The 27851-nt window shown below is 49.6% G+C and overlaps 1 protein-coding gene across 2 annotated transcripts; it reads left to right on the top strand.

Annotated features, from left to right (window-relative positions):
* The first annotated feature begins 47 nt into the window (after window positions 1-47).
* NOP14 (NOP14 nucleolar protein) lies at window positions 48-27833 on the top strand. 2 transcript variants are annotated; one of them, XM_002814521.5, is made up of 18 exons: window positions 48-401; window positions 5147-5281; window positions 6135-6276; window positions 10145-10284; window positions 11082-11216; window positions 12343-12465; window positions 14808-14939; window positions 15861-16140; window positions 17660-17790; window positions 18467-18552; window positions 19529-19664; window positions 20536-20637; window positions 21544-21697; window positions 23405-23564; window positions 24027-24174; window positions 26099-26217; window positions 26401-26556; window positions 26814-27833. In XM_002814521.5, exons 1-18 carry the CDS (start codon window positions 207-209, stop codon window positions 26911-26913), a joined length of 2574 nt encoding a protein of 857 aa, XP_002814567.2. In that variant the 5' UTR covers window positions 48-206; the 3' UTR covers window positions 26914-27833. The 2 variants fall into 2 exon arrangements, with proteins under 2 accessions (XP_002814567.2, XP_054410905.2); XM_054554930.2 differs by having other exon boundaries at window positions 71-401; window positions 17699-17790.
* Window positions 27834-27851: the final 18 nt, after the last annotated feature.

Here is a 27851-nt window from a genome sequence, read left to right as displayed (position 1 = left end):
TGGGAGTTGTAGTCGCTGAGCCTATCGGCGACTAAGCCGACCAGAAGCCTGCGGGAGCGGCGTTTACTTCTCGCGAGTCGGAGGTGCTGCGCTGTTCTCGCGAGACGAGGCCGGGAGGCGCTTCCGCGGCCCGGCACGTGTCTCAGGGTAGGGCGCGCTTGTCTCTTTTCGGGTCTCGGCCCCTTGGGCGCAGCGGGGCGCGCGCCATGGCGAAGGCCAAGAAGGTCGGGGCGCGAAGGAAGGCCTCCGGGGCGCCGGCGGGAGCGCGAGGGGGCCCGGCGAAGGGCAACTCCAATCCGTTCGAGGTGAAAGTTAACAGGCAGAAGTTCCAGATCCTGGGCCGGAAGACGCGCCACGACGTGGGGCTGCCCGGGGTGTCTCGCGCACGGGCCCTCAGGAAGGTAAGCGGGGGGCGCACGGGGAGCCGGACGGCAGGATCTGGACCCCACGCTGCTCTCGGCCGGCTGCGTCCTTCTCGGTGCGTCTGTTTCCTCGTTGAGCGGCACAGGCCGTGACAGAGACACGGCACTGACTTTATAGTCCGAAAGCCTCTGCTGTTCTCTGAGCTGGAGTGAGCTGGAAACTCTCGCCCTCTTGGAGACCCTGCGCTCGTGTTATTTTGGTGACTCCTCCAACCGGGTCAGGCGGAGTCAGTCACTTCGGGCGGCGCCCTGGACCAAGCTGCTTGTTAATCCTTCCGCGTTTACTTTGAGCTCCGCCGGTTTGGGGACGGTGGATAGGGGCTGTGTAGGATGCTGCGTTTGATGTGTGATCGGCTGTCTCCCGAAGCGCGTAACCTTGTTCCTTGGGAAGTAACTCTATGGAAACTCATTGCTTTCTAGTTTTTTTTAACATTTTTTTTTTTTTTTTTTACTGAGGAACATACATTAGTAGGTTGATGAAAAAATTAAGGCACAGAAAGGACAAGTGAATTTCCTAAGGTTACGCAACTGGTAAGGGCTGGGCATGCATTCACATTTCAGTGTCTACAAAGCCTTCTTGCTACCCCGAGCGCTTGTTTGACCTCGCTTCCAGGTTCGGGGAGATAAAGGTAAATAAGACTTGCCCTTTCCTTCATGAGCTGCTGATCTCTGTTCCATCACAGTGTGCAAGCTGGATGGTCTTTGAATCAAAACACATATTATCCTTACTGCGCGAAGACGACAGCGTGTATAATAGGCAAGATAGACTTCCAGCTGAATTCGATAGGAGTCCCTCATTACACACCCCAGGGCCGAGTTGGGAGAATAAGGTAGTGTGGTTCCCTAGAAGAGACACATTTGTCTTCACCACTGAAGCCTCAGTTTTCTCATTTCAAAAGTAGAGATGATAATATGCATCCTACCCCTCGTGGTGGTTTGTGAGAATTAAGTAAGATAGCACATAGAGCACACAGCAAGTGTTCTCTAAATACTGTTATTCTTAACCTTCTTGGCTTGTTGTTCGAGTCCCGCACAGTCTGGCTGTTGTCCTTGCTTCGCCTCTTGCAACTCAGTTTGTCCAAAAGGTCTGCCTTACCTCCGAAAGTCTCTAAAGGGCCAGCTCAGGTTCACCACCCAAGCTATGTAACCCAAATAGGACAGGTTGCTCAAACTTCTGGTATTGAGCAGATCCACCTCCCTGCCCTGTGCTGAAGGCCTGGGACGGGGGCAGGAATTGCTGCTCCTTTTTGGATCTCCAATGCTTGGCCCATGGAAGAAACACAAATATTTGAAGAAATCAAAGATGGAACCTGAGTGCCTTAGGAGAGCACGGTCAGGAAAAAGTATAATAGTTAGGAAAGTCCGAAAATTCTTCCTAGAGGGAGTTACAGTCAAGCTTTGCAAGGGGAGTGAGCTGTTCATGGGCCCAGGGTGGGCAGAGGACACACGTGCAAAGGCACATTGTCCTGGTGTGGTGAAGTGTGGCGCTCACAGCTGTCTAAGGGACAGCAGGTCGTCCAGTTGACTCCAAGCTTGATAACACGTGTAGGGGCACGTGAGGCCGTCGCAGGAGGCCTTGGTCTTTTCATGTGGGCTAGTCCCTTAGAAGTAAACAGGCTGTCTCAGTTGGCTTCTCCCCTCTGGTCAGTTGTAGCACTCTGAGGCACTCAGTCTGGCAGGAAGAGGGCAGCCCCCAGGTGCCAGTCTTAGGACATTGCTTTATAGCTGTGCCTCAGTTTCCTTATTTCTGAAATAATTTATAAAATAAGTTATATTAATGTAGTTCTTAAATCAGTAACTATATTAATAATATAGTTACTGGTCCCTTACAGTTGGTCAGGCCTTGTGCCACACGGTTTACATTTAATCCTCACCGTTATGAGGGGGAAGTACTGTTATTATCCCCATTTTATGCCGTAAATTCCGTATGATGTCACAACACCTATATAGTTTAAGAAAGAAAGAGAATCACAATAATGTAGAATAACTCATATTACGTATTTATAGCCTAAGGGCTGTTCTTCGCTAAGATTTACCCATAGAATCGTATTCTAGATAATGAGAACTAATGTTTTTACAGGCAGAGATGGCTGATGCCTGCCCCATCTACCTGCTTCCTGCTAGAAGCCAGTGACACTCCCCCGCCTCTGTAGGGATAGACCTCAGAAGTCTTCTCAGTGTAGGCCGGGTTTGGTGGCTCACACCTGTGATCCTAGCACTTTGGGAGGCCGAGGCAGGCGGATTGCGTGAGCTCAGGAGTTCGAAACCAGCCTGGGCAACACGGTGAAACCCCATCTCTACTAAAAATACAAAAAAATTAGCCGGGCATGGCGGCGTGCGCCTGTAATCCCAGCTACTCGGGAGGCTGAGGCAGGAGAATGGCTTGAACCCGGCAGGCGGAGGTTGCAGTGAGCCAAGATTGTGCCACTGCACTCCAGCCTGGGCGACAGAGCAAGCTTCCATCTTTAAAAAAAAAAAAAAAAAAATCTCAGTGTAGCACGTAAGCAGCCTCTGTCCGTACGGAGTTCATCGAGCAGTACAGGCTAGCACATGTAATGTGCTCCCATCTGATTGCCAGCTAGACCTTATGATTTAAATAGTGAGATGTTGTTTTAAAATTTTGCTCTGCGGATAAAGAATGGTGAAGGTTTAGAGAGCTTAACCTGATTCAGTACTGTGTGTGGTTCACTATCAGCATCCAGCAGGATCTCGCTCTGGAATGGCTCCTAACAGAAGCGGAGAGAACAGAGCAATGGCAATGGAGCCCTCTGGTCTATCTGGGGACACTCGCTGTCTTTAGACTCTGGTTCAGGAAATTGTACCCAAGGTGGTTTGTTTGTGTTGTTTTTTTTGTTTGTTTGTTTTTTGAGACAGAGTCTTTGTCTGTCGCCCAGGCTGGAGTGCAGTGGCGCAACCTCAGCTCACTGCAAGCTCCACTTCCCGGGTTCACGCCATTCTCCTGCCTCAGCCTCCAGAGTAGCTGGGACTACAGGCGCCCACCACCACGCCCAGCTAATTTTTTTGTATTTTTAGTAGAGACGGGGTTTCACCATGTTAGCCAGGATGGTCTTGATCTCCTGATCCGCCCGCCTTGGCCTCCCAGAATACTGGGATTATAGGCGTGAGCCACCGCGCCCGGCCCCAAAGGTGTTTTTAACAAGCATTGTTTAGCACTGCCAAGGTAGGAAGTTACTAGAAGTTACTAGGGATTAATAACTCAGTGTGTCTCAGTTGAAACAAATTGGTTCTTGAAACATTCTTGAAGAAAATGATGAAAATTGCCTTGGCAGTATTTATTGAACTAATGGATGGTTTCCTACTCTTCAGGCAGCAGAGGGGTTTTTCGTGCATTTTAAGTGTAATAATAGCACTTTCACATTTCAAAGTGAGATAAGAGAAATGGTTTTTTCACATCCTTTTCTCCTGTCCACATGAGTAATATTTCGGTTGACCTCTCCAGATGGAATGTGCTCTAAATGGAAAGGAGGGCCAGGGCATGCTTCTGTCCCTGCTAGAGCATCTTCTGCTCTTGCCCAGCTGCTTCTTAACCCCTTCCACTCTCTTTTCCTCCTCTTCCAGCTCCTGGTTTTGACCTTAAATGTGGGTTTCTTAGCCTTTAAGTTCATCTCCGACCCTGGGGAAGTGACCTATGTCTGGAGCAAAATCTGACCTGTCCCCTCCTGAAACAGAACTTAGAACCAGAGTGGCAGTGACCAAGTCACCACACGCTCCCTCCTGCCACACGCACGCCTTCTTTCAAAGTGACTTCACAAATTAGAGAAATCCTTGAAGAAGGCAAGGAACACTTAAGTCTGGGGTTAGATCCGAGGTTTCAAATGTCTGCTGAGGCACCAATTTGTGGTGGGTTTGTAAAACCACTGAATTGGATCATTCCAAGGGCCTTCCACTGCATCAAGATTTTGCCTTGGTGCCATTTCCTTTCGGAATTGCTGTGTAAACACCAGTGTAATGGCAGTTCCTTAGCAAATAGAAGAAGTTCTGCAGCGGGAAAGAGTTTGCAATGTGGCCATCTCAGGTTGCAGAGGCCACTCGTTCCTCATCCACCTCTGTCCTCTCCCTGCTTTAGGGAATTCAACCTCCAGGACAGCCAACTTTGAATACTATTAAACTTGGTCTTTTTTCGTTGCTGCTGGGAAAATAACCAAATTATTTGATACTTGCTATCTGTATTTAAAATATTGCTCCTCTTGGTGCTATAAAGGTGAAGCCCCTACACTGTGACCTTGCTAACTTGTTTATTGCCTTGTGTCTAGTGTGAACTCACAACTATACATTTCTTAGGAGTACCTTTGATGGGAAATAGTACCCTCCTCCATGACGGAAGGAGTCTAAACCCATTTCCACTTTTCCAAATGATTCTGGCGGAAAGTGCACATTTTAAACCTTAAGGCAGCTGTTACGGCTGAGGGAGCCATTCATGCCTTGAGCTTGGCTAGTGTGTTCTTTTTTACCCTTCCTTTTGGCAGCGATAGACTCTAAAGAAGAAAAGAAAGTGATCGCCCCATTATCATTGAAAGTTGTTTTGCTCTTCTCAAAATTCTGTCACTAGTAGAGAAAGCCTATCGTGGATGAAAGCAGATTGGGTGTGAACTTTGACATCACTGTGCATAGCCCTGAACTTTAAAGTATGCACTGTTCTGATGTCCCCTGTAGTGGAAATCACAAGAATTTTTTGTGAGATTGTTTTCTGACCTGTTTTCCAGCGTACACAGACTTTACTAAAGGAGTACAAGGAAAGGGATAAGTCCAATGTATTCAGAGATAAACGCTTCGGAGAATACAACAGCAACATGAGCCCAGAGGAGAAGATGATGAAGAGGTTTGCTCTGGAACAGCAGGTATGGAAAGAAACTGGAGGAGGGTTTTTGCTGTACATTTCACAGGGAAGTCAAGCCCAAGGAGAAGGCTGATTCTGCACGTTCTGCATGTTCCTGGGCACTTGGAAGGTCCAGGGGATAGCCCTCGAATCCTGTGCCTTATCTGGCTAGGCCAAAGGAGAAGCAACCTCTTCTGCAAATGTTAGCCAAATGGATAAATGCCTTAACTCTACTACATGGCAGCAGTGTGCACAGGAGTTCTCAGCTGAGCTGCTGCCTTCAGCTCTGTTGGATGGAGAGCTAGTGGCCTGAGCAGCATTGCTGGAGTGGAAACTGGCCCCTGGGCTTATTTAAGAATTCCCCTCCATGAGGCCGGGCATGGTGGCTCATGCCTGTAATCTCAGTACTTTGGGAGGCTGAGGCGGGTGGATCACAAGGTCAGGAGATCGAGACCATCCTGGCCAACATGATGAAACCCTGTCTCTACTAAAAATACAAAAATTAGCCGGGCGTGGTGGTGCATGCCTATAATCCCAGCTACTCAGGAGGCTGAGGCAGGAGAATCACTTGAACCAGGGAGTCAGAGGTTGCAGTGAGCCCAGATCACGCTACTGCACTCCAGCCTGGGCGACAGAGCGAGACTCTGTCTCAAAAAAAAAAAAAAAGAATTCCCCTCCATGAGTTCCATTTCTGTCTGAATCATGAATCATTGCTTAGTTGACCCAGAATACTCTTTAAGGCTGCTTAGGATTCATTGTCATATTTCAAATATAATGGAAATATATATATATATAAAAATATATATATTTATCTTTTTTTTGCTGTGAAATGGAAGTGGTAATTTTAGGAAACTTCTTTTTTCCTCTTCTGTCAGCGACATCATGAGAAAAAAAGCATCTACAATCTAAATGAAGATGAAGAATTGACTCATTATGGCCAGTCTTTGGCAGACATCGAGAAGCATAATGACATTGTGGACAGTGACAGCGATGCTGAGGATCGAGGAGCGTTGTCTGGTGAGGCTGGGGTGCCCTGCACGGGCCTGTGGGCATGGAGTCAGGGAGAGTCTGTTCATTGTTAGACCTTCTGCTCTTCTTAGAGACTAGAGAAAGTTATTGCATGAAAGTTTTACTGATCATTAACCTCTCTACAAATTTCACAAGTGACAGTTTTTATGTATTTTTTTTTTTTAAGTTTTCAGAACTTTAAGATGGTGTGTAGATAGATGCTTTTATGGGCCAAGAAAGCATGTTGATATCCATTGTTTTATTTGAACCTCAAAATAATTCATTCTACCCATGAGCTCAGAGAAATAAGGTGTTTTGCCCGATGCCAGAGTTAGAGCTGTGGGGAGAACCCACCTCACTGACTCCAGGTGGCTCAGTGAATGCACTACTTTGCTCCCCCTACTTTATCAATTCCAGCTTAATATTTGTACCAGTGGCATTGATGTAGTTCCTTTAGCTTTTACCTACTGTGGAATTATAGCAGTTTGAGGAAAATCATATTGAGCCTCATATCTGTAGATAACAACATGAAACAGATGAATTTTGGCCTTAAATAATGTTAACAGAGTTTAAGATTCAGTTCGAATCTGACTGTCTTGAACCGTATTTATAAGGTTGCAGTCATGACATCAATTACTTGACATTTCTTGTAAGTTAGAGTAGGTCCCATTTTCCAGCATCTTCAGAACAAAGGTGTACAAATCTAAAACTGACTCTCAAAGCTTTGTCTTGTCAGTGTGTGAAAGTTAAGGCGTTAAAGCCTGGGGCTGCCTTCTGATACTTGGCTAATCCAAGGGGCAAAAGGCTTAGGAGTTAGGGCAGCAAGCATGTGGTGCAGAACCCGCCATCTGCAGCATGCCAGGAGGCCCCGCCACTGCTCGGCTTCACGGGCTTCACGGACGTGAAGAGAATGGCCAGTTATTTTAACCTCCGTGCCTTTGTCTTTGCTCTTTTCATTGTTCAAGACTTCTCGTGGACCCTTAGCTATAAAACGCATTCCCTGGGGAGATCCTAATTCCCCGAGACTGGAGGTAACTGCCTTGGTGTGAGTTGGGCGAGTGGCAATCCCCTCATTGCCAGGAGGCGCTGCGGTGCGCCGGTGACTAGAGCAGAAGTAGGACTCAGTTTCTCCGAGTGACACGTTCTGGGAATTCAGCTATTCATTCCTGATTTCCTATCCTTTGTTTTTGATTATGAGCTCGCCAAAAGCCCAGGTAATTTTTATAAAAGAAAAGCCTCTTACATGTGAAAATAAATACACTGAATTTGTCGTGAGGAGACAAATTCTGTTTTGTTCAACTGTTGCATGGTCTGTTCTCTTAGGAGAATTTCATCTTAAAAACCACCCCGTGAGCGAGGTGTTACCCCACTTTACCGCTGCAGAAGCTGAGACTAAGGACAAGAGTTGGTGGTACTTGCTCAGGCTTCGTAGCCAGAGGGGGCTGGGCTTCAAATCCCAGGTAGCCTGACTCCTAAATTGTAGCTGCTGTGTGCTCTTTTACAATGTGAATACAGACATTTCACCTACTGTAAAATATACTGTGTTTGGACTTCAAAATAAATAGATACATAAAAAAGCGTTCTAACCAAATCCTAATACAAACTCATTAAGGGAGGATTTCCTTGTTTTTTTTTTTTTAAATTAATCCTTTTCTGAATCTTTTATATAATTAATACAAGCTTATTAGTTGGCATTTTGCAAATCTTTCTTTTAAGAAACTATTAAAATGGTACATATACAACATGGAATAGTATGCAGCCATAAGAAATAATGAGATCATGTCTTTTATGAGAATGTGGTTGGAAGTGGAGGCCATCTATCATCCTTAGCAAACTAACTCAGGAACAGAAAACCAAATACCACACTTTCTCACTTGTAAGTGGAAGCTAAATGATGAGAACTCTTGAACCTAAAGAAGGAAACAACAGACATGGGGATCTACTTGAGAGGGAGGGAGAGGAGCAGAAAAGATAACTATTGGGCTTAGTACCTGGGTAATGAAATAATCTGTACAACAAACCCCCATGACACAAGTTTACCTGTGTAACAAACCTTCACATGTACCCCGAAACCTAAAATAAAAGTTAAAAAAAAAAAAAGAAAATAGTGTGATCAACCTTGGATTACTAGAGTACTAAATAGTGTTTGCTGATATGCTTAGTTTTCCAGGAAGGAAATCATTCGTTTCTGGAAATCAGGAATCATTCATTCATTCATTCAGTTACCAATACTGGTTTATGTGCCAGGCACTGTCTCAGTTCCAGAGAAATGCCAGTGTCAAAACAAAAAGCCTTACCCTCCTTCAGCTCACATTTTATGAGGAGACCCAAACATTAAACAAATATGTCACCACATTATGCTGTCTGATCAAAGGCGGAAGTGCTATGGAGGAGAAAGCAGGAAAGGGCAGCACGCGCCATTGGGGCGTCTTGTTCAGCCTCACTGGAGTGTGGTCGCGTGACCACAGCTCACTGCAGCCTTGGCTTCCTGGGCTCAGGCAATCTTCCCATCTCAGCCTCCAGAGTAGCTGGGACTACAGGTGTGCACTACCATGCCTGGCCAAGATTTTGGCTTTTACTTGAGAAATGGAGTCGGGGTATTGGAGCCAAGGAATCACACAGTGTGACAGGACGAGGCCAATGGGATTTCCCAGCTAACTGGATACAGGTGTGGGAGACAGGCATCAAGGACCACTCCAAGGGTGTGTGGCCTGAGTACCTGGGAAGATAGAATTGCCATTCGTTGCGATGAGAAGACTGTGGGATAGATGGGTTTGGGGGAAGTTTGAAATGCCCGCTAGACATCCATGGTGCGGTGCTGGAGGTGCAGTCTGGAGTTCAGGGAGAATGCAGGCCGGAGACAGGAACTGGATGCTGTCAGTACAGAGACTGAATGAGGCTGCCAAGGGAATACGAGCAGATAGAGGAGGGACAGCAGGAACTGTGACCTGAAGAGTTGGAGAAGAGGAGACAGTGAGGCCCTGGCAGCGGGGTTGGGCTGGAAGCCAAGGAGAGAAAGCTTTTCTAGAACAAGTGATGAATGTGTTGAGCACTGCTGGTAGTGAGAGGAAGACTGAGAACTGACCCGAACTCAGGCAAGACTGCATTTCAGAGGAGAGGCAGGGGAGAGTTAGAGAGGGATGAAAAGAAAGGAGAGAGGGGGTGTTGAGAAGGGAGTGGAGGTGGGGAGCCCAGGCAGGCACCAGGCTAGGGCCCTGCTGGCCAGGGAGCTGCTCACATGCTGCAGGCCCAAGCTGGAGAAACCATCTAAACATTTGTTTCTGTTACGACATGAGGCTTTGGATAAATCATTTCCCATCTGAGCCTCTTTTTTCATTTGAGAAATTGGATTTTTAAAGATTTCTTTTATTCCAAATGTGATGTTTCCTACAATGTTTAATTTCTCTTCTGCCCTAGTGCGTAGGGCAGACTTAAGATCAGTGGCCCTGGTAGATGATTCCTGCTCCTGCCCTTAGCTCAGGGCTTTGGAGTCTCCAGGCCCTGCCCAGGGAGGTGGGAGGGACACTGATCCTGGGCAACGCTCCCACCAAGACCCTGGAGCCAGCTTGCTCTGGGTTTGCCAGTCTTCACTAGAAGCAGCACAATCAAAAATAGGTGCTCGGTGTTCCCAACCACTTGGGTTATGGCCAGTTGGGAGTGTAATGGGTCTAGGTTTTCTCAGAGTGGCTTACCTTGGGTATTTCTCAAGTGCCATTGTGCCTATGGTCTCAGGCCAGGGTGTTGCGTGTGAGCATTTTTTTCTCAAATGTGGACTTCTCCAGACCACTATGGGGGAAGCACTGGCAGAGTGCCACAGGAAACACTTCCCATGCCAGGGCTGGGCTTCACTGTGGGGTTTTCTGCCTTTCGCCCCCAGCTGAGCTGACTGCTGCCCACTTTGGAGGAGGCGGTGGGCTCCTTCACAAGAAGACTCAACAGGAAGGCGAGGAGCAGGAGAAACTGAAGTCCCGGAAAGAGCTGATTGAAGAGCTCATTGCCAAGTCAAAACAAGAGAAGGTGGGTTAGTGAGTGTTCTTGATCATCTTCTCCACAGTAAGACAGGCTCACCAAAATGTGTTTGAGCTTTTTTTCCCTGTACATTTTTAGGCTGTGTTTAATATTTTATATGAGTTTAGTAAAAGCATTTATTGTGAGTAGGAATTTTAAAAATCACATGAAGCATATACCTCTTGACAGGTTTTGGTTCTTTTGCCTTTTTTTGGTTTATGTTTTGTTTTATTTTGAGATGTAGTCTCTGTTTCCCAGGCTGGGAGTACAGTGGCACGATCAAAGCTCACTGTGGCCTCAAACTCCTGGGCTCGAGGATCCAGAGATCCTCCCACCTCAGCTCCCCAACTAGCTAGTGAGCACCACCATGCCCAGCTAATTATTTTTTGTAGAGATGGGGATCATGCTTTGTCGACCAGGCTGGTCTCGAACTCCTAGCCTCAAGCAGTTCTCCCACCTTGGCCTGGTTCTAAAGCACAGGGTGAGCCACTGCACCTGGCACGGATGGGTTTTTTGTTGTTGCTGGTTTTAGTATCTGACAGGTACCCAAAAAATCACTTTTTTATTCATTTGCAGTGAACTGCTCAGAGCATCTAAATTAATGGTTTATGGCAGGAAATGATTTCCGTCTGATGAGATTTTGTGGCTTTGCATTTAAAATACTACTTTCTCCTGGCCTCTTTTCTGTGTTGAAACATTTGGTGCCAACTGAGTGGTCACTGTGTGTGTCCTTGGCTCTGACATTGGGCCTCTGGGTTGAAGTCCAGTAGTAACGGTATGGGGTGTGTGTCTGTTTTTTTCCCCAGAGGGAGAGACAAACTCAACGAGAAGATGCCCTCGAGCTCACAGAGAAGCTAGACCAAGACTGGAAAGAAATTCAGGCTCTCGTGTCCCACAAAACCCCCAAGTCAGAGAACAGAGATAAAAAGGAGAAACCCAAGGTGGGAGCCAAGTGACTGAAACAAACTCTTCACTCACTGAGCTTGGCTGACCGACTTTCTCCAGAGAAAGGGCTGGGGCTGGACTGCTCTTCTGGCTGTTTCCTTTAGGATAAGTTTCTGTTGAACATTGGTATTGAACTACCTGCTATGTGTAATCTTGGGGTGGAAGTAGATTCAGTTACTTGAGTCTCTATTCCAGGTGAATTAAACTGAAAAAAGTGGTGTTTCTGGATGGAAGAAGTAATTCAGGGTGGACACATTAGAATAGGTGTCTGAACTTTCCTGTGACACGTTTGTCTGTTGATACATAATACATACATTTAATATACATTTACTTATTTTTTCCTCTATAAACAGTTTTTGTTTCCTCCTGCATTCTCTTTAGTCTATAAACTGTTGGAAAATGCTGCATTTGTTTAAGAAACTGGGTTCTCAGAGAAATCTAGATTTCACCAGATTAGTGTCATGTGGTCATCTGTACATCTTTGTGAGCCACCCTTGTTATTACTGTTACTTTACTTAATTTCCCATGTTTAGGGCGTAATGCCTGGATAAGTAGTCTTTTTGTTGTTGTTTGAGACTGAGTCTCGCTCTGTCACCCAGGCTGGAGTGTAGTGGTGCAATCTCGGCTCACTGCAACCTCCACTTCCTGGGTTCAAGTGATTCTCTTGCCTCAGCCTCCCAGGCAGCTGGGATTACAGGCGTGCACCACCATGCTTGGCTAATTTTTGTATTTTTAGTAAAGACAGGGTTTCACTATGTTGGGCCAGGCTAGTCTCAAACTCCTGACCTCAGGTGATCTGCCCACCTCGGCCTCCCAAAGTGCTGGGATTACAGGCGTGAGCCACTGCGCCCAGCCTGTTTTTGTTAAAGCAGATGTATTCTGAGAAGAGTTTTTCTAGGGTTAAACAAATTCTTTGTGACAAAAAATGTCCACTGATGTCGCAATCCTCAAGGCTGATCAGAACAGTTTTCTCTCTATAAGAAAAGACGTAGATGTGGCTTAGCTACTTCAATAACATTATCCAGCCATTACTAGAATGTGCCAGGAAGCTAGATCTTTTCTTTTTGTAAAATAAGAAATAACTATATTTTTAAAACGAAGAATTTCTTCTTTCTACCTTAGCCCGATGCGTATGACATGATGGTTCGTGAGCTTGGCTTTGAAATGAAGGCGCAGCCCTCTAACAGGATGAAGACGGAGGCGGAACTGGCAAAGGAAGAGCAGGAGCGCCTCAGGAAGCTGGAGGTAGGGTGGCAGCACCTCAGGAGCGGGGCTGTGCTGCTGTCCGTCCACAGCCTCTTCTGCTCCATCTTGCAGGATGGGCTGAAGAGAATACTCTGTTTGATCAGTGGAATATTATAGTCTATTTAAAGTGTATATTTATTCATGAATACCTTTTTTTTTTTTTTTTCAGACAGAGTTTCGCTCTGTTGCCCAGGCTGGAGTGCAGTGGCGCGATGTCAGCTCACTGCAAGCTCCACCTCCCGGGTTCATGCCATTCTCTTGCCTCAGCCTCCTGAGTAGCTGGCACCACAGGCGCGCGCCACCACGCCCGGCTAATTTTTTTGTATTTTTAGCAGAGACGGGGTTTCACCGTGTTAGCCAGGATGGTCTCGATCTCCTGACCTCGTGATCCACCCGCCTCGGCCTCCCAGAGTGCTGGGATTACAGGCGTGAGCCACCGTGCCGACATGAATACCTTTTTATTTCTGATCATAAAAGCAAAAACATAAAATACAAATAATACCCAAGTACACCAAATTAAAAATAGACATTCCTTTTATTTTTTTTGAGACGGAGTTTCACTCTGTTGCCAAGGCTGGAGTGCAGTGGCGTGATCTCGGCTCACTACAACCTCTGCCTCCCGGGTTCAAGCAATTCTCCTGCCTCAGTCTCCTGAGTACCTGGGATTATAGCCGCCCCCACCACGCCCAGCTAATTTTTGTATTTTTAGTAGAGATGGGATTTCGCTGTGTTGGCCAGGCTGGTCTCGAACTCCTGACCTTAAGCAATCCACCCACCTTGGCCTCCCAAAGTGTTGAGATTACAGGCATGAGCCACTGTGCCTGGCCAAAAATGGACATTCCTTAATAATTACTCTATTCGAAAACGTCTACTAACAATGTAATGAGTATATTATCTTGTAAGCTTTTTTTTTTAATGCAGTTTTAAAAATTCATTGCATTAAAACAAAAACGAAGTAAAGACACTTCTACAGCTGGCTGAGTTTTTTCGTTTGTTTTTTGTTGTTGTTGTTGTTTTGTTTTGTTTTCCAAGACAGGGTCTTGCTCTGTCACCTTGGCTGTAGTACAGTGGCATGATCTCGGCTCACTGCAACATCTGCCTCCCAGGTTCAAGCAATTCTCCTGCCTCAGCGTCCCAAGTAGCTGGGATTACAAGCACCCGCCACCACACCTGGCTAATTTTTATATTTTGAATAGAGACAGGGTTTCACCATGTTTGTCAGACTGGTCTCAAACTACTGACCTCAGGTGATCCACCCGTCTTGGCCTCCCAAAGTACTGGGATTACAGGCGTGAGCCACTGCACCCAACGACATTTGCTTTTTTTAAGACAAAGTCTGTCTTGCCGAGGCTGGAATGTAGTGGCACAATCACAGCTCACTGCAGCCTCGACCTCCCAGGCTCAGGCAGTCCTCCTGCCTCTGCCTTGCAGGTAGCTGGGACCACAGACTCACACCACTATGCCCAGCTAATTTTTTTTTTTGAGATGGAGTCTCGCTCTGTCCCCCAGCTAGAGTACAGTGGCACAATCTTGGCTCACTGCAAACTCCACCTCCTGGGTTCAAGTGATTCTCTTGCCTCAGCCTCCTGAGTAGCTGGGATTACAGGCGCCCGCCACCATGCCCGGCTAATTTTTATATTTTTAGTAGAGACGGGATTTCGCCATGTTGGCCAGGTGGTCTTGAACTCCTGACCTCAGGTGATCCAGTCATCTCGGCCTCCCAAAGTGCTGGGATTACAGGTGTGAGTCACCGCGCCCGGCCCCAGCTAATTTTTAAAAATTGTTTGTATAGATGAGCATCTCCCTATGTTGCCTAAGCTGTTCTCAAACTCCTGGTCTCAGCTGACCCTCCCACCACGGCCTCCCACAGTGCTGGGGTTACAGGTGTGAACTGCCATCACACCTGGCTCAGCTGGCTGTTTTGACATAACCACATCACTAGCTTCTTCCCATGTCCAGTGTGTGGTCAAATAGTGGAGGCCGTGGAGCTGCTTGCTCTTGGCGTCCTGGCTCCTCTTCTCTCAGTGCAGGGGGTGATGAGTCCCAGTCGGGGCTGGCCAGCAGAATTGGGCTATGAAGACCTCAGAATAATAGGCTTGCCTGGTGACTGGAGAGTATTGGCCACAAAGTTTGAACAGTTGATTTTGTTAAATGAGGAATGTACTGCTTAGCAAGTGTTTGCATGCCTGATTGAAAACTGCAGGCAGAAAGCAGGCTGGATGCACCAGCCTCAGAGCTGGGAGGACCGTAGGCCCAGCCCACTGCCCAGGGCAGGACTGCACGGCCCCCTCACCAAATGTTGGAAGAGTGTGCTCTAAGACATCTCATTCCTTCCTGCTCAGGCTGAGAGACTTCGAAGAATGCTTGGAAAGGATGAAGATGAAAATGTTAAGAAACCAAAACATATGTCAGCAGATGATCTGAATGATGGCTTCGTGCTAGATAAAGATGACAGGCGTTTGCTTTCCTACAAAGTAAGATGTTTATCTTCATTTTCTTTCTCTCTCTCTCTTTTTTTAATTTAAAAACTTTTTTTGGTATTCATTTTAGGGATTTATTATAGTTGGGAATTTTAAATGTTTTTAACCAGTTTCTCTAAAGTTCTTTATCTGAGTGTTTATGGCATATCAGATATCAAAACTTTAGAGAGAAGACTTTAACAATAGTGTGTGCACTCACTTGTTCATGCTCTCTGTCTCTTTCTCACTCTCAAAGGAATACAGATAAAACTGATTACTCGGTTAACATCAACTACTTTTGTTAATAACTGCATGATTCTATCTGCATGAGCTCATCATACTATCGAGGGAGCTAACTCAAGGCTAGAGCTGGGAATTTTCTTTGAGTGATGTCGTTGAGTTTCTATGACTGGTGTAGTTTTTAATTCACGAACTTTATAAATCGATACCCTTTTCTCGTTTTAAGAGTGTATCAGTCAGGGTCCAGGGAAGAAAAATAGGCAGGACGGGTTTCAAGCAGAAGAGATCCACACAGGAAAATGGATACTGATAAAAACACTAGGTTACCTGGAGGAGCAGAAGGTGCAGCGCCCCCAAACCAGTAGTGGGTGCTGTAGACACTCCTCATGCTAAAGCCCACGGCCACTGTACACCTTCCAAATCCTGATCCCATGCTGCTCCCTGGCAAAACCTGAACCTGGCCCAGCATCGTGCAGCAGGGTTCTCTGGCAGCCTGTAGCTCCTGTGGCTCGAATAGCCTAGAAGCGGGTGGTGGGCAGGAGGCCTAGTGCCAGTGGGCAAATGGAGCACACAGGTTTGTGTTCCTTGCAACCACGTAGGAAGCACTGATGTGGGCAGCCTCTTGATGTGGCTGTGAGATGGTCCATCGTTGTCTCCGCCTGTCCTGATACCCTGTGGTTTCCACGCTCTTGGTAGGATGGAAAGATGAATGTTGAGGAAGATGTCCAGGAAGAGCAAAGCAAGGAAGCCAGTGACCCTGAGAGCAACGAGGAAGAAGGTGACAGTTCAGGCAGGGAGGACACAGAGGAGAGCGACAGCCCAGATAGCCACTCGGACCTGGAATCCAATGTGGAGAGTGAGGAAGAAAACGAGAAGCCAGCAAAAGAGCAGAGGCAGACTCCTGGGAAAGGGTTGATGAGCGGCAAGGAAAGAGCTGGAAAAGCTACCAGAGACGAGCTGCCCTACACGTTCGCAGGTGGGCAAGTGTGCGGGTTTCCTCAGGCTCTGGGATAACCTTCATGACCTGGCCGTAGCTGTGAGTGTTCGTCTCCCTCCCAGGGGTTGCATTTGTGGAGTGGGGACCAAGGATGCCCTTGGGAGTGCCTGGACACACCCCCGTGTCTGCTGATCCAGGTCTTAGAGCGAGTGGTCGTCTTAGTTTGTGACTGTGGTTAAGTGGGCCGGCCCCCGATGGGCCAGATGCGCCTCTCTGTAGTGTTACCTTCACCTCCCTTTTAGTATATGGTCAGCCTCTTGTGGTGGACCAGAGGGGCAGGGCTGGGGAGGTGGGTGAGCATCTGCAAGAAGGCTTCCATGTTCCCACCTGGGCCTCCTGTTTGGCCACGTAACATTTTAGATGGAATATACAGTGTTGTTTTGTCTAGTATTTGGAGAAAAATTGTCCAGGCCAGGTGCGTGGCTGATGCCTATAATCCCAACACTTTGGGAGACCAAGATGGGTGGGTCACTTGAGCCTTAGAGTTTGAGACCAGCCTGGGCAACATTGCGAAACCTTGTCTCTACCAAAAATATAAAAAATAAGCCTGGTGCAATAGCTTGTGCCTGTGTTCCTAGCTACTCAGGAGGCTGAGGTGGGAGGATCACTTAAGCCTGGGGGGCGGAGGTTGCAGTGAGCTGAGATTACACCACTGCACTCTAGCCTGGGTGGCAGAGCAAGACCCTGTCTCAAAAAAAAGAAAAGAAAAATGGTCAGGTTCTAGTAAGCAATGCCGAATTGTCCTGTGCCTGCCAGATGCTTCCAGAGGAGAAGCTAGTGGTGAAGCTGGCCTCTGTGAAGTGCCCTCTGGTGGCAAGAGTCTCATGAGCTGACACTGCTTGGCTCACAGTGGCTCCTTCCAGGTCCTTCTGAAGCAGTCTGGGCACTAAACCCAGCACCCTGCCACCAAGATGCTCTGAAACTGTGGGTGTTTTAGCAAATTCCTAATCGAGGAGAGGTGGGAGGGCATTTCCTTATTAGCCTGTTCCCAGGTGCGTGATCACACCTGACAGCCCAGGTCAATATGGCTGAGACCTCTCCAGATGTGCCAGAGCAAAAGCTGGTGAGTTTGTTGTGATGGTGAAGTAGAATAGTTATATAAAATTACCTCTCTGTTAGCAGACATGTAAGTAATTCTCATTTTAAATGTTAAATGTGGGCCAGGTGCGGTGGCTCATGCCTGTAATCCCAGCAGTTTGGGAGGCCTAGGCAGGCGGATCACCTGAGGTCAGGAGCTCGAGACCAGCCTGGCCAACATGGTGAAGCCCTGTCTCTACTGAAAATGCAAAAATTAGCCGGGCATGGTGGCAAGTGCCTGTAATCCCAGCTACTCAGGAGGCTGCGGCAGGAGAATTGCTTGAACCCAGGAGGCAGAAGTTTCAGTGAGCTGAGATCGCACCACTGCACTCCAGCCTGGGCAACAGAGCGAGACTCCATCTCAAAAATAAATATATATATATAAATGTTAAATGTGCAGTATGTTTTGTGTTTTTGATAGCCCCTGAATCCTATGAGGAACTGAGATCTCTATTGTTAGGAAGATCGATGGAAGAGCAGCTTTTGGTGGTGGAGAGAATTCAGAAGTGCAACCACCCGAGTCTCGCAGAAGGAAACAAAGCAAAATTAGAAGTACGTGGATTGAGTGTGTGTGGAGCACTGGGAGTGTCAGCATAGCCCCGTATATGAATGCCAGAATTGTATGAAGTTGTGCAACAGCCATGTGTGCCTCAGGCCAGATGGGGCCAGCCTGTCACCTGGTTACCTATGATGATGGCTGGGAGTACTTGGTATGGCACCGGCAGAGGCCTCCCTTGGCTTTGTCCCCTCTCTAGGCCTCGTGTCAGACCCAGCCAGAGGCAGGCATGGGGACCTTCACCTTCATCTCACAGAGGAGGACACTAGGGTTCACATAACCAGCATAACCAGTCTGGCAGAGCCAGACTTTGCTGTGTCAGATAGGTGGCTGTGATTGTGCCTTTTTCTCTTTGAGTGAATGGTGAATATTCCCTGTGAGGAGGGCACTGTGCTGCCTGTGTTCCTCATTTTGCTTTCCTAGTGATGTGTTGTCAGCTGTTCTATAGAAGGATGCACCTCACCCTTAGCTTCCCCCCCACACCTTCTAGTGTTGAGCAAGTTCTAGCAGTGTGTTTGCTTGCATGTTACAAGGCTGCTCGTGTCTGTAACCCTGGGCTCCCCTGCCCCACCTGGTTGTCACCAGAATGTAGGTGACCCAGAAGCTATGTGCCTGTGGCTTTGTTCTTGGTGCTGAGCACTGAGCTTTATTTCCCAATTCATGTTCCTGCAGAAACTGTTTGGCTTTCTTTTGGAATACGTTGGCGATTTGGCTACAGATGACTCACCAGACCTCAGAGTAATTGATAAGTTGGTTGTGTAAGTAAAAATCGTGTGTCATATGGGATGTGGGGTTAAGCAGAACAATTTTTCTCCCATTTACAGTCATAAAAATACATTCCAGAGTTACTAAGGTAGGTAGAATGGTGGTGTCAGCATGCCAAGTGGGCAGGTGGTCACCCAGGGCTTGTGAGCCTCACAGCGCAAGCTGGCTTCTCACACATGCCGCTACAGCCGCTGTAGAGCTGGGACTGACTTTTAACCACAAACAAGTTGATTTTGAAACAAGTGAACCCCTTTAGATTTGTGGCTGGGATGGGGTGGTTCATTGTAAGTTTCAAGCTCTGGGTGATTGAGAGGTATTTGGAAAGCACGGTAAACACCCCGCCCCTCACCCTTCAGTGAAACCCAGTTGGGTGGCTCTGCATGCCAGGGAGTGTGTCCCTCTTGTCTGCATGGGGACCGCCAGGGCGAGCTCCTGCCCTCGCTGCACTCTAAGCCTGTGTGACCCACTCGGTGGCTCCTGGCCCTCAGGGCTGGTGGCTGGAAGAATGCCAGAGGGGCAAAGTTCTCAGTTGAGAGGTGTGTGTTGGCTTCGGATCCGTGAGAGTGCACACCAGCTTCCTGCCCTGTGCCGCGCGGAGCTCTCCACGTCATCTTCTGCATGCATGGAGGCACCATCAAAGAAGTACCTGTCATGAGGAGTAAATGAGTTCATATGGAAAGTGCCTTGGAGCTGTCAGCTGCAGCTGCCACACAGAGCGGTGCCCCCAACAACGTCTGTACCACAAATCGAGCTGTTTCTCCCACCACCTTCAGTCCGTAATGTTATGGCCGAGTTTTTAGGAAATGGCAGAAGTGAGTATAGACTCTTAAGAATGCTGTTAGAAAAAGCAGATTCATCCAGTTCTTACTTGCTCAGTCAACAGGTGACTTCATAGGAAAGTGGCTTGCAGGGTTTGTCTGTTTCTTATCTAAAGTCATTCTCTCCTGACTTTACATTTCTGCTTAACAGGCAGTTATATCATCTTTGCCAGATGTTTCCTGAATCTGCAAGTGACACTATCAAATTTGTTCTCCGAGATGCGATGCATGAGATGGAAGAAATGATTGAGACCAAAGGCCGGGCGGCATTGCCAGGGTTGGACGTGGTAAGCAGAGTTCAGTCTATAGGCACTGCCCCTGCCACAGAAGTTCTGTTTGGAATCACAGAAGGTGGACGACGGGTACGATGCTCTTGGCCGTGCCCTGTGTTTCCAGGGTGATGTGGAGTGAGCTGCGCTGCAGCGAGGGTGATGTGGAGTGAGCTGCGCTGCAGCGAGGGTGATCTGGAGTGAGCTGCATGGCAGCGAGCCTGGGAGGGGAGGGCGCTCCTCCACTAGCCATGGACTAACGTAGGTCGTACAGGGAGATTCTGGTTTGATTCCACGTGAATAGTGCTGTATTTGGTCCAGTGACAAAAACGTTGGAAGGCAAATAGAACCACGGTATTTTCCTTAAGGGCCCAAGCCTGTGGGCTGGTTTAAATTGGTCTCAGTTTCTATGTTATTCAAAGGTTGGGAGACATTTGAATGCTCTGAGATTTTTAACAATTTTATAACAGCCTCATGCTGTATTTTCAGCTTTAGTAACTTTAAGGAAATACTTGCTGAGATACGCTCTTTATTCTATTACCTGGTGTTTGTGTTGAAATGGATTTACAATAGTTAGCAGAAGCTTAAAAATGTAGGACTTAGGTTAGTGATTTTAATCAACTCCCCAAAACGTGATCTGAGCCCATGTCTATAACCATTGTTGACTGCTTTGAAGTCTTCATGGGCCTCAGTGTCCTCACTGCACATTTAGCTGGTTGACTCACGGTGGTTGGACGCCTGTTCTGTGACACTGAGGCCAGAGCTCTGGGCCAAGGAGATGCACCCTCTCCTCCCCAGATCCTGTTCTTGGCTCCCGAGTGTTTGCGGGGAGGGCATATGGATGGACTTCATTTACCTTCTTTAACCTGTGGTAACACTTTCTTTCCAGCTCATTTATTTGAAAATCACTGGGCTGCTGTTTCCAACTTCCGACTTCTGGCACCCAGTGGTGACCCCTGCCCTCGTGTGCCTGAGTCAGCTGCTCACCAAGGTGCGTTCTCTCCACATGCGGCAGGGGCTGGCCTGCTGCACCATGGGTGGCCAGAGCCACAGCCCCTCGGGGCCTTGTGGAACATGAGAGTGGCTGTTTAAGGGCCGCAGAGACTGAGCACTGGGGTGAGGCCTAAGAGAGGGCCCATCTAAAAGAGCCCCGGCTCGAGCAGCCCCAGATGTGGGTGGGAGTGGGAGGGCCTGGATTGGCACCTCAAGGTTACAGATGGTGCTACCCCAGATAACAACTTTTCAAGTTAGTGGTGAAGTTATCCAGTGTGATGATAAGGGCTTTTGTTCCCTTTCTGGCTTAAAAAGTTCAAGCTGTTCCTTTTTTTTTATTAGGCATGTGATTGGTGCATGCTTACTGCAGTAATCGTACACTCTGTATGGGTGTAAAGAACTTTATTATCAGTATAGCTCTGGCCGGGCGCCGTGGCTCACGCCTGTAATCCCAGCACTTTCAGAGGCTGAGGCAGGCGGATCACCTGAGGTCGGGAGTTCAAGACCAGCCTGGCGAATATGGCGAAACCCCGTCTCTATTAAAAATACAAAAATTAGCTGGGTGTGGTGCCACGTGCCTGTAATCCTAGCTACTCGGGAGACTGAGGCAGGAGAATCACTTGAACCCGGGAGGTGGAGGTTGCAGTGAGCCGAGATTGTCCCATTGCACTCCAGTCTGGGTGGTAAGAGTGAAACTCCGTCTCGGGAAAAAAAAAAAATCACTAAAGCTCTTTATCTTGTTTTCCTCTCATTTGATCCTCTGGACACTGCTATAAGGTGCGGGGGTTCCCTCTGTACTCGTGAAGCTCAGTGGGGTACGTGGTTCATCAGGGAAGCCCGGTGGTCGGCCTAGCATGGCATGACATCGTCCCAGGACAGTAACCCCCCGTATGTTCCTTTCCAGTGCCCCATCCTGTCCCTCCAGGACGTGGTGAAGGGCCTGTTCGTGTGCTGCCTGTTCCTGGAGTATGTGGCTTTGTCCCAGAGGTTTATACCTGAGCTTATTAATTTTCTTCTTGGGATTCTTTACATAGCAACTCCAAACAAAGCAAGCCAAGGTGAGTTGATTTGAGGGAGCTTCCTACAAATATTTTATACTTTAGAGTTTTTTTAAGTAGTTCATACTCATTGTAGAAAGTTTAGAATATGCAAAAGTAGAGGAAACACACAAACCTGCCACCCGCTGCACTCTCCGTCCGTCTGCGTGAGCGTGTGCCTGCGCCACGTGGGGAAAAGCAGTGCTACCGGTGACCTGTGCTGTCCAGTGTGGTCACCAGTGGCCAGAATCTGAACTGAGACGTGCCCCACCTGTGACATATGCCCAGGTGGTGAAGACTTAGTGCCAGAAATACTTAAAATATCTTAATTTTTTGTATGATGTGTTAAAATCATAATATTTTGGTATTTGGGGTTAGGTAAGGTCTGTTGTTAAAATCAATCTTAACTTTTTACTTTTTCTCACATGACAACAAGGCAGTGTGAAAGTTCTTGTGCACCTCACACAGGCAGTGCTGGTGTGTCTTCTGTAACGCTCTGAATTCAGGAGGGAGGGCGGCAAGAGCAGTGTTGGGATGAGGAGCAGTCTGCACACTGGCTGCCCTCCTGGGCCCTCACTCCAGCCCCTGTGCTCCTCCCCCTTCCCCTGATGCCAGCCCTGCTCCTGGATGCTTCCTCAGCACTTGCTGCTTCCCTCTGGGGGGGTGAGGAGCTGCACAACCTCTGTCCTGAGCTCTTCCGTGTCTGTGGATGCCTCTCCCAGCCTGAGCAGAGGTTGGACCTCAAGGCTAAGACTCCCATCCTCTATTTCCAGCTCCCCGTGCAGTGCTAAGTGCCTGCATGTCCAGGGGACTGACCTGAGGAGCAGGTGCCGTGGCGTCATTCACACCGCCACCAGAGTCCCTTCCAAGAGGGGTCTGGGCCACTCCTCCGGTTCAGTGCTCCCATTCTGCCACCCCCGGCTCCCGAGGCTCCTGTCTGTCAGGCTCGGTGCTGGGCGCCAGAGGGGCGCGGCCGCCCGCATGCTCCCTGCCTCGGGGAGAGCCACCTGTAGATAGCTGCAGTCCCGCGTGTGAAGGGCTGCGACGGAACAGGCTGAGCACAGGTGGAGTCAGGGAAGGGGCGGGCATCTCGGCTTTGGGGAAGTGTGGGGCCGGGCCTGACCCACCGCTTTCCCCTCTCGCTTGGCCCGGCACCTCTGCCCCACTGTACCCGCTCTCCACCCCTCCCCCTGCAGCCACACCCTCGGCCTGGATTGCCCTTCTCCCTGGCGAGTGAATTGACTCCTGCACGTCCTACAGGCCTTTGCTGACGTCTGCCCCTCAGGCCTCTCCCACCCCCGACTGACTCCCGTCTCCCTCCTGCCCCTCCGCTTGCCTTTCTCGTGTTCTGTCTGGTCCATTTGCTCCTCTGGGTGCCGTGCACTGCCTGCCTCCCCGACAGGGGCAGGGACTTCAGTCTGTTCTGGATGTGGCCTGAGCGCCTCATCAGCCCCATGTGTGCCTAGTAGGCGCCAGGAAGTCTGTGGCCAGCAGGCCTCTCAGGCAGGATCAGGCACTTGGCTCTCACCGCGCCCCCTGCCAAAGCTTTTCCCCTTCCCTGAGGTGTCCCTGCCCACGCTGAAACCCTCAGTGTCTGGCACAACCCAGAAACATAAACATCGGTGTGCGTCTGTTAGAGAGTGAACTTCCACAGGCTCGGTGCTGCGGAGCCTGCCGGGAGCCCAGTAACGTTCTGGCCATCTCTGTCCTGTCGCACTTGGAATTCAGGTTCCACTCTGGTGCACCCTTTCAGAGCGCTTGGGAAGAACTCGGAACTGCTCGTGGTGTCTGCTAGAGAGGATGTGGCCACCTGGCAGCAGAGCAGCCTCTCCCTCCGCTGGGCGAGTAGACTGAGGGCCCCGACTTCGACAGAGGCCAATCACATCCGGTATGTGAGGGGACCTCTCTTTGGGGCCTGTGCCCTACAGCGTCCCCAGAGGCAGGAGAAGCCACTTGTGCTTTCTGATGTGCTGTTCTTAGCGAACTTGCCGCCTGGCTGTTTGGTTTGATGGAGGGCGGAAGCCTTTCTGAGGCATGTCGGCTTGGTGTCCCTTTTTCTTTTCATTTTCAAAATACATTTGCTTGATTTCCCAAATCATAATTTGGAACCAAAAATGGAGCCGCCCCATCCCCGCTGGCGCTGCAGTTCCCACAGCCTTCCCTCCCGTGTTAGGCCTGGCACTGAGCCTGCCTTGCCCGTGGTCGTGTGGGCCCAACCCTGGCCGGCCAAGGTGACCACGTTGGATTTTTCAGCCTAGTGGAAGTGGGGGACTTCATTTTTGCCACGTTATTGGTTTTGTCAGTGACAAATAGAACAAGTTGGACCTCCTCTTGCCTCCTGCCCTCACAGACTGTCCTGCCTGGCCGTGGGCCTGGCCCTGCTGAAGCGCTGTGTGCTCATGTACGGGTCCCTGCCGTCCTTCCACGCCATCACGGGGCCTCTCCGAGCCCTCCTCACGGATCACCTGGCGGACTGCAGCCACCCACAGGAGCTTCAGGTGAGGCTTCCTGGCCACTAGGGTGCTCTGCCTGGGCTCAGACGTGTCCCTGAGCTGGGGCCAGGCTGGTGGCATTTAGCCATTTGATGCTGCAGCTGTAAGTCAACACCATCTTTGCAAAATCACAAACGTGAAAGGGAAGTAAAATCGTAAGAGTGGGCAGTGACGGTGAGCAGTGCTGGGCTGGAGTAAAGCAGATGCTGCATCTCAGGCGGTAGCTGGGAACTGTCGCCTTGTGTGCTGCCTACAAGAGGCCGCACGGAGGGTGCACCAGCGCCCAGGGGTCAGCCCCTGCCAGGCCTGGACAGTCAGCTCTGAGCCGCACTCTGCAGTCCCAATGGGTTTTCCAAGAATGGTCTCACTCTCCTGCACAAGGTGACAGGAAGCCCCAAGGGACAGTCTCAGCTGGACCCAAGAACGAGCCTTTGATGGCACATCCGTCCTCTACAGGCTGCTCCAAATTCACCTATGGCTTCCCCACCTCCCTGCCTTTCACCCTGACCCTGACAGGCTGGACCCTGCATCCACTTCCTGCTTGACATGCTGTGGCTTGTGCCTTTTATCCTGCCCCAACCCTGCCCCTCGTTGGCCCGCACCAGCCCAGGATGCTGCTGGAGCCGAAGGCATCAGTGCCATGTCCGCAGCTACCCCCGCAGGGCTGCCCCGCACCACCAGCACAGCCCTGGCAGCCTTGCCTCATGCCTTCCCCTCATGCGCTCCGGCCTCCTCGCAGGCCTGGCTCCGTCTCTGGAGTAGTTCTTCTCTACACCTGGAACTCCCCACAGCCATGCTGCTCGCACCCACACCCCTGGGAAGCCAGGCCTTCCCTGGCCCACACTGTACCATGCTCCCTGTGTCTGTCTGTGGTGCTGACCCCCGGGCACGGTACACCGTCCTTGTCTCTGCCCCACTAGGATGAGAGTTCCATGAGGACAGCAACTCCCGGCCAGGTCCCCGGAGCATAGAGCAGACAAGCTAGCTATCACAGACTCCCGTCGCCTGGTCAAAGGCTGATGAGGATGAGATGTGAGCCCCGCCTCTTATCCTGTATCCACTTCCTGCTGATGTGGCTGTGGCTTGTGCCTTTTATTTAAAAGAATTTGGGTTGGCCTGGCTGAGGGGCACAACAGGGCTCGTGGTCTCGGTAGACTGGGCCAGTCAGGCCCTTGACTTTGGTCTCCATGGAGACGAGGCATTCGAAGGCACCTTCGAGGCACTCGAAGGTTCCATCCACATGGGCCCAGGAGTGGCTGTGTCTGTGGGTGCAGCCAGGGTTCCAGGACTCACCTGTGCAGGAGAAAGCGGGTAGGACCAACCTCAGTGAACTGCCTTTCGGGAGATTCCTCAGAAGCCACCAGCCAGCTCTTCTGGAAGCCAAGGTCTTGGTGAAAGTGGGTTTTATCCATCTGGTTCTGTTGGCTTGAAAATAAGGTCAAACTGCCAAGACTGATGGAAACCCTGCCTCGCCTGGCACCCAGCGTCAGTGCACACTGGGCTCTAGCGTGCACACGGCCCCCCGCAGCAGAAAGGGGTTCTCCTGTGAGCCTTCTCACGAAGCAAGTGCCAAGTTTGTCTGGGAAAGAGGGGTTCTGTTGACGTTTCTGGCTGTGAGGAGCACAGACTATCGTGACCTCCAACTCCCCGAGTCCCCTCCTTTCAGAGAGTGCTCTCAGGAGCCAGCACACTGCCCTCCCTCTTCAGGAAGACAGTGGCTTTACTTCGTTCCGGCTGTGCCAGGCCTTGAGCAGCCACAGCCTTGGCTTCCCCCCCAGCCCACCGATAGGTGCACAGCAAGGGCACCATCCTGCTGCAGGGAGCTCGCAGTACTGTCCTCACGCTGCCTTGACACCGCAGAACCTGTGCGTGGAGCTCAGGGCACGCAGCAGGTAAGTCATCGCAGAGTCGGGGATTTCGTGTTTTTCAGGAGCTGTGTCAGAGCACACTGACCGAAATGGAAAGCCAGAAGCAGCTCTGCCGGCCGCTGACCTGTGAGAAGAGCAAGCCTGTCCCACTGAAGCTTTTCACACCCCGGCTGGTCAAAGTGTGGGTGTTGGCAGCATCTCCCTGGGAGGACGGGGCTGTGGGCTCAGTGGGAGTTGATGGGGGGCGTCTGCCAGTTCTGCAGTTGAGCAGATGACTACAGAGTGAAGCCACACTCCCAAGCAGGCTCTGGCTGAGAGGTGGGGACAGACTCTTGCTTCCTTAACAGTGGCTTTCTGATTGTAGCCTCGAGTTTGGAAGAAAACAAGGCAGTAGTAAGGAGGAGCAGGAAAGGAAGAGGCTGATCCACAAACACAAGCGTGAATTTAAAGGAGCCGTTCGAGAAATCCGCAAGGACAATCAGTTCCTGGCAAGGATGCAACTCTCAGAAATCATGGAACGGTGAGGGGGACGTGTGTGTGCGACACGATTGTGGTGTCACTCAGCTTTGGTGCTGTGTGGCCCTGGGCAGAGTAACGGGCACCTGGCATCCCACAGCCTTGGCTCTGGCTGGGGGTTGGAGCCAGGCAGGTTCGCTTCCCCCTGTTTGAACTGAACGTGGCCACGGTGGCTAATGTGGTTCTGATGTGGGAGAGAGAGGGCAAGATGTTCTCCAAGAGCTAATCCAAAAATGGGCATGTGCCTTTTGTTTCTTTTAGGGATGCGGAAAGAAAGCGGAAAGTAAAGCAGCTTTTTAACAGCCTGGCTACACAGGAAGGCGAATGGAAGGCTCTGAAGAGGAAAAAGTTCAAAAAATAAATTACATTTTATAAATTAGGCAAGGAAATACTGGACATTATCTCACATCTGCAATTCCAACCCTCTGGGAGGCCAAGGCAGGAAGATTGCTTCAGCCCAGGAGTTCGAGACCAGCCTGGGCAACACAGGAAGACCCCGTCTCTACCAAAAAAACATAAAAATTAGCCAAGTGTGGTGGCACACACCTGTAGTCCCAACTACTCGGGAGGCTGAAGCAGGAGGACTGCTTGAGCTGAGTCCAAGTTTACAGTGAGCCGTGATTGAGCCACTGCACTCCAGCCTCGGCCACAGTGCAAGACCGTGTCGCTTAAAAAAAAATTTTTTTTTTTTTTTTTTGAGACGGAGTTTCGCTCTTGTAACCCAGGCTGCAGTGCAGTGGCACAACCTCCACGTCCTGGGTTCAAGCGATTCTCCTGCCTCGGCCTCCCGAGTAGCTGGGATTACAGGCATGTGCCACCACGCCCAGCTAATTTTGTATATTTAGTAGAGACGGGGTTTCTCCATGTTGGTCAGGCTGGTCTCAAATTCCCGACCTCAGGTAATCCACCTGCCTTGGCCCCCCAAAGTGCTGGGATTATAGGTGTGAGCCACAGCACCCAGCCAAAAAAGTAATTTTTTTTAGAGTAATAATGCTGTAATGTTGGTGTGATTCCAACCTCCAGCTCTCCCCCACCACTGCCTGCGGTTTTCTTCCTGTTAAAACATCTCCTGATGAAATAGAATGAATCCTGAAATGCACCTCTGGGATCAGGAATGGTCTGCGTGATGTCAGCTGCGACTGGTTCATTGCATCTGGACAAGCCTCATGGGGACTGGGGATTCTGGCCAGTGTAATTTCTGTCAACCACAGACGTTTGCCTTCATGTGTAGAATTTAGACTGTTGTTATGCAAATTATATTTTCAATTATAAATGAAACAAGTTTGCAGATAGCTTAGA

This window comes from Pongo abelii, chromosome 3 (assembly GCF_028885655.2).
Source record: "Pongo abelii isolate AG06213 chromosome 3, NHGRI_mPonAbe1-v2.0_pri, whole genome shotgun sequence".
NCBI lineage: Eukaryota > Metazoa > Chordata > Mammalia > Primates > Hominidae > Pongo > Pongo abelii.
This window is presented reverse-complemented; position numbering and strand designations above follow the sequence as displayed.

Bases quoted from the DNA above. Each gene is read 5' to 3' on its own strand.
- NOP14 (XM_002814521.5), top strand. From the start codon at position 207: ATGGCGAAGGCCAAGAAGGTCGGGGCGCGAAGGAAGGCCTCCGGGGCG. The intron at 12,466-14,807 runs GTAGGGTGGCAG...CTTCCTGCTCAG, and splicing joins AGCGCCTCAGGAAGCTGGAG to GCTGAGAGACTTCGAAGAAT. The intron at 24,175-26,098 runs GTGAGGCTTCCT...CGTGTTTTTCAG, and splicing joins GCCACCCACAGGAGCTTCAG to GAGCTGTGTCAGAGCACACT.